Genomic DNA, 16,631 nt, shown 5'->3' with positions numbered 1-16,631 from the left:
ATTTTGGTATGTTGTGTTTTCATTCTCGTTTGTTTCTAGGAACTTTATGAATTCACATTTAATTTCTTCTTTACCTAGTCGCTTTTCAGCAGGGTGTTATTCAGTTTCTATGTATTCGACTTTATTTCCTTGGTCTTCTTATTGTTGATTTCTCGTTTTATAGCATTGTGGTCTGAAAAGATGCTTTGTAGTATTTTGGTGTTTGTAGATATATGGGGGCTTGGTTTGTGAATTATCACATGGTCAATTCTGGAGAATGTTTCATGTGCACTAGAGAAGAATGTATATTGTTCTGTTATTGGGTTGAATGCTCTGTGTACATCTATGAGGTTAAGTTCGTTGATTGTACTATTTAGTTCCTTTGTAACTTTGTCAAGTTTCTTTCTGGTTGTTCTGTCCCTTTTCGAAAGTGGTGTATTAAAATCTCCCACTATAATTGTAGATTTATCTATTTCTTTCTTCTAGTAAGGTTAGCTACCAGTACAGACTTGCAGCCTCTGAAATCCTATACAGGGTTGCTATGCATCAGAACCGACTCCACGGCACACCACTAGTACCCCTATGAGATGGGACTATTACTGTCATTTTACAGATGAGGAGACTGAGGCTCAGAAGGGTTTCAGGACTTGCCCAGTCTGTGTATTAGAGGTGGGGAAGCCAGGATGCATGCCTGAGCAGTCTGACTCCAGAGTTTATACTTCTGTGCAGTGTGGCTGGGGGTAAGACTCCAAGGACCGCGGCCTGGCTCGGTAGGTCTGGGTGCTTTGTGAGGGTAAAGGCTGTATGTACTAATACTGAGATATAGCTGCCACCTGCTCAGCACTGTCCCTGTGGCAGGCTCTGTGCTTTGAAGCCATCATTCCATATAGCCCTCACAATACTGAGATGGAAGGCTGTCATTCCCATTTTACAGAGGAAGACACTGAGGCCCAGCTGGAGGTCCTACATGTATACACACGTATACATAGCAGAGTTTGGATTCAAATGGTTTGACTCCTTCCCAGTAACTAAATCTGAGTGCAAATCTTCAAAATCCCAGCCTCTGGCACCCTCATCTCAGATTGGAAAGGCCCTCAGAAATAATCTACTGCAAAGTCAGAAAGCTCTCAGGGTAGCACTGCCAGTAGATGTGTTTGGTTTTTAGTTTTTGTTTTTGTCATTCACTCATTTGTTTTTTGGCCCCACCAAGAAACCAAACCAAACCTGCTGCCATTGATCCTCACTCCTAATGACCCCATAGGACAGAGCAGAACTGCCCTGGAGGTTCTCCAAGGGTCAGAGAAAAAGAGGAAGCCCCTGAATACGATGGACCGGCACAGCCGCAGCAACAATGGACTCAGACGTAGCAACTGCGAGGAGGACGCAGGACCAGGCAGTGCTGTGCTCTGTTATGCACAGGGTTGCTGTGAGTCGAAGCCAACTCAACGGCACCTAATAACAACAAAACTCTCCAAGGAATCAGATGGCCACATCTTTCTTCTGCAGAGCAGCTAAGAGGTTCGAATAGCCAACTTTTCAGTTAGCAGTGAAGAACTTAACCACCACACCAACAGGACTTCTGATTTTACCCACAGTTGTTGTTGTGAAGTGCCATCGAGTCAGTTCTGACTCAATAGAGACCCTGTATAGGGTTTCCAAGGAGCAGCTTGGTGATTTGGAATCCCCGACCTTATGGTTCAAACTGAAGTCCGGGATGCTGCCCATTAGTGGCCCTCACACAAGAAGGATGGCACCAAGTTCAGATGGCTTCCAGTACTTACCTCTGCTGGCTGGCTGGTCATCATCATGACTACCACTGAGGGCATCCTTCCGTGGGCCTCTCCTCCCACTCGCAGGACGCTCTCTGTTGGAAGGCAGGTTGAAGATGTCTAGATCGTCTCCAGATACCCTGGGGCTTATCCTCTGGAGCCTGTCCCCTGCGATGACACTCCAACTGTTTGCCCACTCAGTCTCCGTCTCTCCAGGACCCACACCAACACCATCTTGCGGTGGAAGCTGGCCTTTCCAGTCCAGCCGCTGCTCAGGACTAAGCCAAAGTGGTTTGGACTTCTTGTCTTTCCCTTTGGGAGAAGGCTGTAACCAGGATGGGGTTTTGCCTGGTGGCTCAGAGATTTTCCTGCCTGTGACGTTTTCCAGTTGTTGGATTAGAGAGAGGTCCTCATTAACAGAAGGGCATTTCAAAGGCGGGGAGGGAGGAGGGTCACTGGGGACATCACCCATCAACATGGGGACTGTTAACATTCTTAAGCCTTTCTCTAATTCAGGTAAACTGTCCTTCATGCAATTAGTAGAATTCCTCCTTTCACCAAATAAACTTCCCTGTGAAGAAACCTTCACATCCAATAACGCTCCAGCTGGTAGCGCATAATTGAGACTGAGCTCTTGGTCCCCATCTGCACCAGCCAGCTTGTGGGCATCTTTGTTCTCTTCTGAGTCAGCGCTGGCGGCATTCTGTGTCCACTCATCCTTCTCAGTCTTCAGGTCCACTGCGATGCTCTGGTCAGCTGGAGCCTCTCCGCCACCTTTGTCTAATTTGCCATCAAAGACAAGGCTTTTGTTGACATACAACTTCACGTTCTTGGCACCAATGTCAAGATCCTGAAACCACAAGACAAAAAAAAGATGTGTGCTGTTAGACATGTGGTGTTGTAGAAGATTCCAAACAGAAGAACGTGAAATGCTAGAAACGTGAGCTTTCTCCAACTACAGCACTGGAGATGTTAATGAGACTTGGCCCGTTTCTGTGTGAACCGTTACATACGCTATAAATCAGTGGCCTCAATGGCTGCCTTGTCATTATGACCTCCTGTTGGGACATTTGTAATGGCCTACTAATTGGTCTCCTGCTTCCTGTCTCCACATTGCACCAGAGTTGATCTTCTACAAGAGCAAATGGGGCCCAGTCACCCCGCCTTGTAAAGCCCTTCAGTGGTGCTTTCAGCATCACGGCCATGTCCAGATGGCTCTGGGCTGTCCGTGTCAAGGAAGCCTGCTAGGCACAGAGAGTGGGGAGGCCTTGGGCTCAGCCGCATCAGGCTTTGGATCCCCTGGAAGAAGAGCCTGAGACAAGGACTGAGGTGTGGGTAGTTTATTTGGCAGGTGATTCCAAGACGGAGTGGGGAAGAGCAAGATAGGACAGGACTGGAGAAACCCCCCAAAGTATTAGAACTGCTTATTGCTTTGGGCAACTGGGACTATCACACAGGGACACTCAAGAGCCATTCAGAATGCTCCTCAGGCGTGCCTTTCAAGAGATGGGAGTGATTATCCACTGACTGCCATCCCCTGTATGTGAAGGTTGCCCATGTCCCCTCTGCCTTGTGCACAAGCTGAGCAGTTGAGGTGGGTAGTCCCCATGCCCAGGTGCTGTTCCACCTGCAATCAGAGGTGAGTCTGAAGGGGGTTCTGCTAAGGAATCTCAGCCTTTTAACAGGCTCTCCAGGTGAGACCTTGGCTGAGGGGATGAATTCTAAACCTCTGGGCAGGACTTCATAAAAGGGTCCAGCTCTAGGCTCTAGCATTCCTGTCCTGTATCATGCAAGTATTCAGTGCTTCTCTGTTCATGCTTAGACTAAAATCATACTTTCTCCTGAGATCCTACAGCAAACCCTTTTTTTCTTACAGCTTTATGTGCACTGTACATATTTAAAGCATACAAGTTTCTAAGTTTGAATATGTGTATCCACCCATGAAATTATCACTACAATCAAGATAGCAAACACACCCACCACCTCCAAAAGTTTCCTAGTACCCTTGTGTAATCCTTCCCTTCTCCAAACCCCAGGCAACACCAACCTGCTTTCTGTCACAATCGATTAGTTTACATTTTCTTATATGAATGCAATTCTATAGCATGTAGGCAACAGCAGGCAGAATTCTCACCTTCCAGGCAGGAAACTCAAGGAGCTCTGGTAGTGTAGTGGTTATAAGTCAGGCTGCTACCCTCAAGGTCAGCAGTTCAAAACTACCAGCAGTTCCGTGGGAGAAAGATGAGGCTTTCTGCTCCCATAAATATTTACAGCCTCAGAAACCCTATGCAGGGTCGTTATGAGTCGAAACCGACTCCACAGCACACCACCACCCCCACCACGAACATGAGGCAGGAGATTCAGGTTTGATTCCTGGCCAACTGCCTCATGCACACTACCACGCATCTGTTACTGATGGCTCATGCACTGCTATAATGCTGAAGAGGCTTTACTGGTATTTCCTGCCTAAGACAGACTAGGAAGAAAGGCCTGGTGATCAACTCTAGAAAACCAACCAATGAAAACCCTGCAGATTATTGTAATAATGGCCTGATCCTTTTGACAACAGCTAAACCAACAACGTAATTATTTTGAGGTTCATCCGTGTTGTTGTGGGACTTGTCCGCTAAATGTACAGCGAGTCCCCTCCTGTCTCCACTGATTCTCTCCCGTTCTCTCTCCAGCCCTCCAGCCAGGTTGTCTCTACCTCCACATGGGAGCCCATGCTGCCAAAGGCCCAGTAACGAGGAGGACAGAGCATCCCTGCTTGTTCACACCCGCTGTCCCAGTGTACTCAATCAGAAACAGCTCCCTCTTTCCTCAAAAAGTGCTCTGGTCTGGATATTAGATCACATGGTCACTAAGTAGGGTGCCATGGATGGACAAATCCAATGGGAAATCTCCGCCATCCCCTGGTGGCGAAGCTGCCCAGCAGAATCTGTGCAGCTGGCCGCTCATCCTTGGGCCACCATGGCTCTGCGGCCCCTGCCTTCCCTCCTACCTCGCAGCAGCACCTCCCTAGCTCCTGGGTTGGTGTCTTCTCAACAGCTGGGCTGCTCCCAGCTTCCATCTGGGCCTTCTGACTTTACTATACTATCCCACTAGATGGTCTCATCAAGGCTCAAAGTTCTAAATACAACTCCTGTGTAGGTAATTCCCAATTATTTTTATTTCTAATGCTGCCCTCCCCAGTGACTACTGCCCTCTCTTGCTAGGCATTAGCCACAGGCTGAATCGATGCCCCATATATGTGCCAATCTGGCTGGGTTGGGGTTAGATTGATGACAAGAACCTTTCCACAGAGCCGAGAAAGAGACAGGAAGCCTTCCCTGAAGCTGTGCCCTGAATTTAGACTCCTATCCTCCTAAATTTGGTAAAGCCAATCACTAGAGGAATTTCTGTTATAGCAGTACTAGACAACTCAGACAAACTCTATGTGACATCTCAACCTCAGTATGCCCAACATGGAATCCTGAATTCACTTTCCCCAGATGGAGGCTTCTCCCAGCTCAGAAATGGTTCCAATCATGGAAGGAGTTTCAGTGGCACTTTAGGATAAGCACTAGACTGTGAACCACAAGGTCAGTAGTTCAAATTCTCAACGTCAGAAAGACGAGTCTTTCTCTCCTGTAAAGATAGACAGGCTTGGAAACTCTATGGTTGCTTTGAGTTGGAATTGACTTGACAATAGTGGATTTGGTTTAGTTTGGTGACCAACCATGTAGCAAAAACCTAGGAGCCTTTCCTCTGGCGTGCTCGCTCTCTCTTACACTCTTCCACTTACCCATTCACCCACCCACTCACATATTCAATCCATCAGCAAACTCTGCAGCTCTCCCTCCAGAGCTCCTCCAAATCAGAACTCTTCTCCCAGAATGCATGGCTGCCTCCCCATCCTGACCACCATCTCTCCTGACACAACAACCTTAGCCTCCTAATTGGTCTCTTAGCTTCCCTGACCCCTACTTCCCTAACACATTCCATTTCTACACAGCAGCCTGAAACTGTTTTTAACCTGCTTAAAACTTCCCAACCATTTCCTACTACCCGAAATGTATAAATGTTGTTGTTGTCAGGTGCCATCGAGAAGGAACCAACTCATAGCGACCCCACGCACAGCAGAATGAAACAATGTCCGATCCTAGGCCAACCTCACTACCGCCGCCACACTTGATGCCATCAATGATGCCACTTGGCCGATCCATCTCGTTGGGGGTCTTCCTCTTTTTCTCTGACCCTCCATCTTACCCAGCATGACATCTTCTCCAGCGACTGTCCCTTCTGACAATATGTCCAAAGTATGAGATATGAAGCTTAGCCATCCTAGCCTCCAAGGAACATTCTGGCTGCACTTCTTCCAAAACAGATCTATTGGTTCTTTTGGCAGTCCACGGCACTTTTAGTATTCTCCTCCAACACCACAACTCAAAGGCATCGATTCTTCTACGATCTTCCTTAGTCACTGTCCAGCTTTCGCATCCATATGAGGTTATTGAAAATACCATGGCTTGGGTCAGGCGCACCTTAGTCCTCAAGCTGACATCTTTGCTCTTCGACACTTTAAGAAGTTCCAGTGCAGCAAATTTGCCCAATGCAATACGTCGTCTGATCTCTTGACTGCTGCTTCCGCGAGTGTTGATAGTTGATCCAAGAAGAATGAAGTCCTTGACAACTTCAATCTCTTCTCCATTGATAACAATGCTGTTTATTGGTCCAGTGGTGAGGATTTCTGTTTTCTTTACATTGAGTTGTAATCCATATGGAAGGCTGTGCTCTTTGATCTTCATCAGTAAATGTTTCAAGTCCTCTTCACTTTCAGCAAGCAAGGTTGTATCATCTGCATATCGCAGGTTGTTAATGAGTCTTCCTCCAATCCTGATGCCACATTTTTCTTCATAGAACCCAGCTTCTCGTATTATTTGCTCAGCATACAGGTTGAATAAGTATAGTGAAAGAACACAACCTTGTCACACACCTTTCCCAATTTTAAATCATTCAGTGTTCCCATGCTCTGTTCGAACAACTGCTTCTTGGTCCAGGTACAGATTTCTCAGAAGTACAATTAAGTGTTCTGGAATACTCATACTTCTCAATGTTGCCCATAGCTTGTCATGATCCACACAATTGAAAGCCTTTGCGCAGTCAATAAAGCATAGGTAAACATCTTTCTGATATTCTCTGCTTTCAGCCAAGATCCATCGGATATCAGCAATGATATCTCTCGTTCCACAGCCTCTTCTGAATCCAGCTTGAACCTCTGGAAGGTCTCTGTCAATGTATGATTGTAGCCATTTCTGTATTACCTTTAGCAAAACTTTACTCGCTTGAGATATCAAAGTGTATAAAAGTACACCCTAACTCCTTCCAGGGTCCAGCTCTGTGTGTCTAGCTCCCATCATGCTTCCTGTCCCTTCCCTGCGCTCTGCTCCAACAGGACAGATCCTCCTTCTTGACCCTGTCTAACTCACTCCTGCCACCAGACGTGTGCACCCTGGAATGATCTCCCAGATATATGCAGGGTGGGCTCCTCCTTGTCCTCAGGCAGACCATTCACAGCATTACCTCGAGGGCAGCCCCTGCCCCATTGCTCTGTTTTACATATTTCCTTGGCTCTGAAATGGTCTTGTTTATCAGTTTTACTTATTTCCCAGCTTCCCCCAACTCCCTGCCCCAACTCAACGTGAAGCTCCCAAACAGCAGATGCTCTGCCTATCTTGCCCAAGGGTCTGGCAGGTGCCTGGCACATAGCAGGCACTCAACAATTATTTTGGGATTAAATAAATGAACAAACACAGGTGTACTTCTCCCAGGTCAACACTACTGCTGTTCTGATGTTGTTGTAATACACTGATCAGAAAAATGTGGCTTGCTGGTTTCACCCCCAGATCAACTGCCATCTTTTGGTGACTCCCAATCTTTTCTTGGGGTTGTTGTTAAGTGCAATTGAGTTGTTTTCGACCCACAGTGAGCCTTTATAGGGTTTCCAAGAAGCAGCTGGTGAGCTTGAACCGCTGCCCTTGTGGCTCAAATGACTTTGCAGTCCAGTGCATTAACCCATAGCACCACACCAGGACTGAAATCCCAGAGGGTGCCATTCTCCTGCTGCAACCCTGTTACCTTCCTGAGAGCTAGGTGAGTAAGTGCTAACTAAATTTCTAGTTCACAGGTTTCTAGAGAGCTAGGCTTCAGTCATCCAATTGCAGGATGACGGGCCGCTATTTACCGCCTGTCAGAAAAGTCGATTCTCAAAGCACTCTTTTACATGTTTATATAGATGTGCTCTCTGTTTAACGGAAGCACAGAGCAAATACGTGCTGTGAATTAATGAGGAAACAGCTATATGGAAAGGACAGCATGGGCACTTTTCAATGACTAGTCCCACAAAATTACCACCATGGAAACATGTGGCAAGACAGAGACACTTTTTTAAAGGGGTGGGGGCCTGAGTGAGGCGGTTCTAATGGAACATCTGGCTTCTGAAATGTGCTCATCTACCTTCCGCTATCTGACCTCTCACCTCTAACCTATGCCTGAAATCTGGCTGAGAGAACAGAGCAGGGGCTCCACACTCTAGTGCCCACAAGGGGTCAGGAAGAAGCTCGGGTGGAACCCACAGAGTATGGGGGTAGCCTGTGGGCTGGATTTGGCCTGAGGGTCACTAACAGGGAACAAGGATTAGCCATTTCCCTGGGTATTCTGAATTGGAACAATAAAAGAACACAGGTGGTCTGTGGAACAACTCAGCAAGGCAGGTGCTAGGTAGGGGCATGAGGTGAAACTCTCAGGGTAGGACACAGGTTTGACTGGCTGGAATACCTGAGGCCCTCTCAATTTTGGGTCAAGCTAGACCCCAAGAAGGCCTTGTCTTTGGTCACATTAGTGGCCACTGGGTAAAATCCAGAGCTTCCATTTTTAAAACTAACTCCCTTTTTGCCCCATTCCACTCCTTCCTCCCTCTCCAGGGGAAATCTGGTCATCCCCGCCAGGGTGGGGTGTGTGCATGTGAGACTGTGTATGCTAGAGAGAAATTATTTCCTACAGATGAACCCCTGCCCATATCTCAAAGACTGTGGTCAACCAAATGCAGACCCACAGTCTGTGAGAAAACAGTGTGAAGGACTTAGGGGCCCTCCGCCCCTCAGTTCCCATCTCTGCATGAGAAATGTCTTTAGGGATGGGCACAGGGGAACAATGTTCTGGCTCCTAAAGAGCCTGTCTGCTTCGTCCTTCCCAATAACCAGGGCTTTAAACCTTGGCTGTTTCCTCCTTTGTGCCGCTTCCAAGAAGTTCAGGGCGACACTAGATCAAGCCAGCTACCTTAACCTTCAGAATCTGTTTGTCATCTCCTTGTTTCCTTGGTGATAATGTTTTATTCCTGGTTTAACTAGACTTATCGTTATGCCCTTTGTTGATGCTGCCTCAAGCCCCTTGGGGAATGGATTTTCAAAAGGGACTTTAGAGGCTCTGTGGTTGGCATGGGAGTCACCTGAGCTCCTCTGCTCACCCACCTCTTGTCCTTGTGTCTGTATCCTGCTTCCTCACACTTGACGAGACCCAAGCATATTGAGACTGCAATGCATTTTTAATACCACAATATTAATATCATTTCCATTTCAGTAATTTAATTAACTCAGCAAGGCCACTTGCCACTCCAGCCCAGGAGCAGAAGAACACACAGGCTGCTCAGCCAAGATTGATAGTGGTGCTGCTCCGCTGTGACAAGGACCCAAGCACCCAAAGCGGAGGTGTGGGCTTTCCTGCCCCCAAGGCCCCTCCCCAGAGATGAGCGCTGGCTGAGTGAGGAAATCTCAGGGGCAGACTGCCACATGCCAGCACACTCTTCCTTGACAGGAGAGCACCCTGAGGTGGCCCAGATGTACAGCCCCTGAGGTCCACACCGAGGGGCTCTACAGAGAGACCATGAGCACGCTGCCGCTCCCTGCCCCGTGCCCAGGCTGGCTGGAAGGGTTCTTGGGGCTTGTCTCTGCATGGTCTTCCAAAAGAAGTCACCGAGTCTACCCTGACTGACAGAGAGCAGCTGCAACGAGGCCTAGCAGAGTGAGACCCCAGGTGAGTCAAGGGTCTCAGAGCTGGGCCTGCAGCCTTGGTCACCGTACTACGCAGTGATGTGTCCACATATCGCCTGACCCCACCGGGACGTGAGGCCCTCCGGAATGGGTGAGTGGTCTATTCCTAGCTATCTTCAGGTCTAGTTCTAAGATCTCAGTTTGCTCCTCCCTGGAGCACCTGAACTTCAGACATGACAGGGAGCCCGAGGTCTGCGGAGAGCCCTCAGTGGATATTCACAGCACTCTTGGGAGGAAGCCAATGGAAACCTGCAGTGTTAGCTCTGGGCACATTACCCAGGCCCAGACAACACCATGGACTTGGAGGGAATCAACTTGAGTGGACCTGACCTGCAATCGAGGTCAAAAACTGGCTCTGATGGCTTCCACCAGCTTCTATCATGAGACAGACCACAAGGTGGGCACCAGTCTGCCCGCAAGTCATGTGATTATCAACAAGTTCCTTTCTTTTTCTGAACCTCAATTTCCCTACCTATAAAATGGAATTGCTAACCATTATTCCTCATAGGATTGCTGTGCAGAATACCAGCAACTCCAACTCCTCTGCCATCATGTCGATTCTGACTCACAGTGACCCTGTATAGGGTTTCCAAGACTGTAAAGCCTCATCTTCCTCCTGCAGGGTAGCTGGTGGGTTTGAACCACTGACGTTGTGGTTAGCAGTCCAGTGCTTATCCTATAGCACCACCAGGGTTCCTTGCTGTGCAGAGTAAGTGAGCCCATACATGTCAAGTACTGTGAATTCTGCCTGGCACATAAGTGTTCAAGAAACATGAGCTACCATTCCTGCCCTGTACCCAAGGCTGGCTGCGGGGGAATAGCCCGCCCTAGCGGTCCCTGCCCTTTTCCCTATCCCCATTCCTGGCAAAGCTGGCAGCAGGCAGAGCTGGACCCACTCAATCCAGTGTGGGGCCAAAACTGACTCTCGTTGTCTTACATCTGGGATCAGGTCCCAGTAAGAAATTCTTGCAACTTTATTCAATTAAACCGGAACTGGAGGGGGCTGCCAGAGTCCTGGTCTGTGTGGGATGCAGAAGTGAAAACACAAGGCCCCGCTCCTCACAAAGTGCACAGCTAGCCTGCATTAGGGGGCCGCAAACTCAGAAAGCTGTGGTGTCACAATGAGTGGGGATTGCTGGGGTTCAGGGGCTGTGGTGGGCGAGAGGACAGACAGCGGGCCGGTCCACAGAGGGAAGCAGCTACTCAGCTCCAGGCGATGGCTGTTACATTGGGAATGTAGCCAGCTCATCAAAAGCCAACTTTTACATGCTGTCAAATGATTCCCAAGCTGTAAAACATTGCATGGGCCAAACAAAGAGCACTGGTCAGCTGGGTTCCGCTAGGGACACCTGTATGTAGCAGACAGTAAGACCCACCCCAGGGAAGCTTGTGACTTCTCCCAGAAGGTTCTGGTTCGATACTTCTGGAAGGGACGCAGGGGCAGGCTGGGATGAAGATGGGGATGTTTCAGAAGCACAGGTGCAAGGAATGACAGGAGCTAAGGCCCAGAGGCTGGCCTGGGTGGGGGTCCAAGAGGAGGTGGTCTCCACAGTAACAGTGGCAGTGGGGTTGGTGACTGATGATGTGAAGTGAGGACAACATGCCATGCTTTCGAGATGAGTGTGTGTGTGGGGGGGGAGGGGGCTGTGGTGCTGTGACTCAGCTCCCCCAAAGCTGCGGGTGTGAATGTGGGCCTAATGTTGCCAGATCTTCGTCTCCAGGAAGAATGAACACTTCGCATCTTCATGCAAAATCTCCCAAGTTTCAGATGTTGCTGTTGTTAAGTGCCCCCAGTGTGTAGGGTTTCCGAGTCTGTAAATCTTTGCAGGAGCAGAAAGCCTCATCTTTCTCCTGAAGATGAGTGGGTGGGCTCGAGCTGCCAATCATGTGGTTCAGAGTTAAGTGTTTATCATATAGAGGCACTGTACTTCCCAAGATTTAGATGGCGCCAATTAATTCAGAGAGTTTTGAAGAGAGTTGACACGTGTCTGTGAACGGCACTGGATCCATCCACCACACACAGCCTTGGGAAGCCCCCTACAGTTTCGGGCCTGGCCCAGCCCTTCCTGGCCCACAAAGCCCAGCAGCACTGAACCATGGTTCTGTCTGTATGTCTAATTCCCCACCCAGCACCCCTCCTGAGCGGGAGGTGAGCAACATGCATCTGCTGATGAGAAGAGGGTCTTAACAGATGAGAGGGTGGAGCAGGGAGATGGGGAAGGGGTCACACACACTGGGTCAGCAAGTAGAAGGCAAGAAGGGAAGAATATGGAAGAAGGTCGATTTGGGGAATAAAAATGCAGGACCAGATGACCAGCGTGAAAGGGCAAAGAGAAACGAAGACTCAGAGCCAAGTGCCACAGATGATAAAGGAAGTGGAGAAGGAATCCTGGAATGGATGGGTCCTGGGTTTGGGTTAGAATATCAGTGCCTTCCCAGGTGGGAATGGCAAGAAAATTTTACTGGTGGCCAGAACCAAAGCTTTGATGAGAAGCTAACCTCAGGTGATGGCTAGATTTGGGGACCAATGAATAAATTCAACAGGAGGCTACTCCCCTGCATTCTTAGAGGGAAAGGACCTAGTTTGGGATCACATTTTACTTCCCTGATGCTTTTCCCTTCTTTTGGAGACAGCACCTCAATTTTCTACTCGGAATTCATCCTTCATTTAGCCTCACCCAAGGAGTCCTGGGTGTGGTGCTCTGGGTTAATGTGCCAGACTGCAAAGCCATTTGAACTGCAAAGTTAGCGGTTCAAGCTCACCAGTCGCTCCTCAGAAACCCTGTCCAGGGTCGCTGTGGGTCAGAACAGACTCAACGGCACTAACACCACCAACATGTGAATAACATGGACCTGGCCAGTGGGTGCTGACGTGAGGCTTTCACAAGGACAGCTTGAAAAGAAAACTCTTTCTTCAGGAACTGCTGAAGTACAGGAGGTCGAATGCCATCAAGTGAAGACACAGGTAAATGACCACAGGGAGAGACAGAGTCCCAGGGCTATGAGGTAGACTCACAGATCCTACCATGTCGGCTCTTCCGTTATATGAGCCAAATCATTCCTTTTTTGTGCTTAAGCCAGTCTGTTAGCGTCTCTATCCTTTGCTACTAAGCGAACCTTGGCCCTGCTACTGAGAATTTCGACTGCTAGGCTCAGCTACTGAACCAGTCTTGTCCAGGAGAGCAGGACAGACATGGATTAGGAACCCCATCACCATGAGGAGAGGGTGCTATTGGATTCCCATTGCTACCGAGGCCAGCACCTACACACAGGTGAGCGGCCCTCCCCTGCTAGGCATCCGCCGGGCTCCACGACAGATGGTCCCGGACCTGCACCACACAAGGCACTGCCTCAGCTTCCTCTTGCTTCGGAAGCTGTACTCCCACTCCTTCTGGGAGTAGACTTTGGCTCCGAGGCCCAGCCTTCTGGTCGGAGCCTGCCTTCCTTGTTGGGCCTCTCCCTGAGAAAGCTGAATTCTCTGCTCACCTGCCCTTCTCTTGCAGCTGGGGGCCTAGTTCAACCCTCAGCCTGCTGTGACTCCCTTGAATGTCATGCCTGTATCTACCCTGACCCCATGACCCCATCTGAGAGCAGTACCAGTGACTGACAAGGACCTAGACCAAGTCTGAGGTCAACATCTCAGGAAGCACTCATGCAACTGGAGTGTCTCCTTTCCACCCACCACTCTGTTGAGATGCGTCCCAGGCCTGAGGGTGCTAGTCCCTGCCTGCCATGGGCCAGAAGATATGCATCTTGTCACACCATTAGGCCACACTGACTAAACGGGTCTGACAAAGGCTACATTGTTTATTTCATAGTTATTGCCACATTTGGTCTTAGTTTGTATCCTGACCCAAACAAACCAATTGCAAAAAGACAACTTTAGACGATGGGGGTATATCTGAATACGGACTGGATATTGGTACTGGTGCTGTATGCTGCCTAGGACTGGGTATGAAAGGGCTAATCAAGCACGGTTAGGTATGGCACTGGCATTAGGGTTTTGTTGTTGTTGTTGTTAAGTGCCATCTAGTTGGTTCTGACCCACAGTGACCCTGTACAGGGTTCCCAAGGAGCAGCTGGTGAGCTTGAACTGCAGCAGTTCAAACGACTTTTTAGTCTAGTTCATTAACCCACAGTGCCACACCAGGACTCCATGTGGGTTTTGTATCTTTTTAAAATCTATTTTTTTAGAGAATCATACTGAAGTATTTGGAGTCCTGGTGTGGTGCTGTAGGATAAGCACTGGACTCCTAACTGAAATTTCAGCGGTTCTAACTTAGCAGCCACTCCTTGAAAACCCTATACCGGGTTCCTGTGAGTCGGAACTGACTCGATGGCACTTACCTGACACAAGAACACTGAAGTATTTATGATTAAAATGGCACAACATCTACAATTACTTACAAATGCTACCGGAATAGCTGAAACAAGAGTGGCAGAATGTTAATAACTGTTGAAGTTGGGTGGCAGGCACATGAACAGCTAATCTCTCCACTTGTACGTTTGTTTGAAATTTTCCAGAGAAAGAATAATAATAATAATAAAGGCAATGCTAAAAATGCGAATACAGTCACAGATGAATGGAGTCTATTCATGCTGCTGGGCCCCCTTCTTCCCACAAGGGCTGTCACCTAGTCCAAGCCACCACAGATGAAGACCATGCCACACGCCCTCTGTCTGCCCATTCCCCTTCCCCTAAGACCCATTCTCCAACAGCAGTCAGAATGAGCTTTTCAACGCCTCAGTCAGACTGCATCACTCTTGATGACAGGACTGACAGCTGTACGGAGCTCAGAGAGGCGTTCAGAGCACTTTACATAGACTGATTAGACACCTCTTCCCCCTGCTTCATAGATGAAGAGACTGAAGGTTAGAGGCGCTGAGGAATGAGCCCAAGGTCACACAGCCCTGCTCTGACCCTGCCCTCTCTTCTGAGTCTGTTGGAGTGAAACGTGCAGAGGTCCCAACTACCTTGGGGACCTCCCTTCACTCTTTCCTTTGCCTTCAACAACGTGCTACCTGCGACAAACTCCTGCCCTGGAACTGTGTAAGCCTGCTCTTGGTGTTCCCTCGGCCTGCACACTCCATGGCTGCTCGTTGTCATTCAGCTCAGAGAAGACCTTGGTCACCTTTCTCACCATTGTCCCCTCTTACTTTCTTCAGAACACTGAGCAGTGTCTGGAACTTCCTGATCCATTTGCTTTGCTGTTTACTGTCCCTGCCCCTTAAGAAGGGGCAGGGTCATGAGGCCAGGGTCTGTCTGTCTGCTCACCATTGTATCTGGAACACCTAGACCTGAGCTGTCTAATATGTAGCCACTAGCCACATGTGAATACTTACATTTAAATGACACTGAAACACACAAGGCAGATAAAGAACATTTCTGTTGTTGCAGAAAGTCCCACTGAGCAGCTGTCCAAGACTACTGTGATTTGCCATAGACACAATCTGCTGGGGGCCCCTAATATGCACTCACTTGAAAACTATACACTGAGAATCGTTTCTGTGCGTACAACACACCCTGGTGATGTGGGTGAGGATGGTGATGATGGTGGGCTTTGCTGAAGGGAGGGGTCACCTAGCAGTTAACTAACATGACTGCTACAAGGGGAACAGATGGGTCCTGGGAGCCGTTGGAAAGCCACTAAGGAGGATGGGTTTCAGCCTGGGTCCCAGAGAGTTCTCACAGGAAGGAGACTCTGGTTTCCTTTGACAACACATTCAGGGTGCCATCCCAGGGCAGGTGTGCTGAGAAAAACCAGAGGGGTCAGACACACCTTGTGGACCCTCCCCAGTTTTGGGTAAGGATTCAATCTGGGGACATCAAATATGTGACACACATACTACCATTCACGTCCTGAGTTCTCCTGGCCTGGCACCCTTTCCTGATGAAACAGGAAGCAGCGTCCAGCTCTTCCTCAAGACGGCTCTCCAAGCCTCCATTTCCAATCAGTGTTGGCAAAAGAGATGCAGTCTCTCTGCCAATAAGGCTCTCGCTGTGCGAAAACCCAGCTAGTTTAGCCATAAGATAGGGAATAATAAACCTGCCCCTGCCCCAGCAGGATTATTGGGGGGACTCCTTGAGGTGATTTGTTTGTTCAGGTATTTGCTCAAGTCTCCTACATGCAGCATCAGTATATGGCAGCTGTAACAAACACTGCTTTGTGTGCAGTGTGCTGCCTTGTGTCCACCTGCTGTGGATGGATTTCAGCCTCTAAGTTCCCCCTGAAGGGCTGCAGCTCTGGGCCAGCTCATCCTCACTGCATCTAATGATGGGAGAGGAGCCCAGGAAGGTTGGCTGAGGACTTAACAGCTAGTACATTTGTAAAACGTAGTGACGACAATGGACTCAAGTGTCAGAACTGTGAGGGTGCTGCCGGACTGGGATGTTTCGTTCTGTTGTGCATGAACAACAGAACTGACTCAATGGTACCGACAACAACACATTAAAAAACAACAACAACAACAAAAATGACTCCCCTTTCTCCAGTAGCATTTTTCCTTATACTCTAAGTAAGTCTTGGTTGGATTAGCCCCATAGCCCCACACTGAACTTTTCTTCCTTAGATTCACAGACACAAACACTATTAACAAGCCATGTCTACCGGGCCGAGCGATATTTCCTATAAACTCTCATTTTATCTCCTCTAAAGCACACAGTAATAGTGTTCTCTGGAGAATATTAAATCAACCCAACCTACAGCTGCATTTGTTCACACTTTCCTGCCCCCGGTAAATTCTGGCAACAGATGGGTGTGTGTTACATAAATGGCGCCCTGTCAGGGACTACAAC

General features: G+C 48.7%; 1 protein-coding gene across 1 annotated transcript in view; it reads right to left on the bottom strand.

Annotated features, from left to right (window-relative positions):
* The window catches only part of KIAA0556 (KIAA0556 ortholog), a 255,125-nt gene that overhangs the window by 37,181 nt on the left and 201,313 nt on the right, over positions 1-16,631 (bottom strand). The window contains exon 15 of the mRNA XM_006859897.1: positions 1,761-2,598. Within this exon, the coding sequence (XP_006859959.1) occupies positions 1,761-2,598 (838 nt within the window). The remainder of the gene's footprint in view (positions 1-1,760; positions 2,599-16,631) is intronic.

The sequence above is a fragment of the Chrysochloris asiatica genome, unplaced genomic scaffold, assembly GCF_000296735.1.
Source record: "Chrysochloris asiatica unplaced genomic scaffold, ChrAsi1.0 scaffold00034, whole genome shotgun sequence".
Lineage (NCBI taxonomy): Eukaryota > Metazoa > Chordata > Mammalia > Afrosoricida > Chrysochloridae > Chrysochloris > Chrysochloris asiatica.
This window is presented reverse-complemented; position numbering and strand designations above follow the sequence as displayed.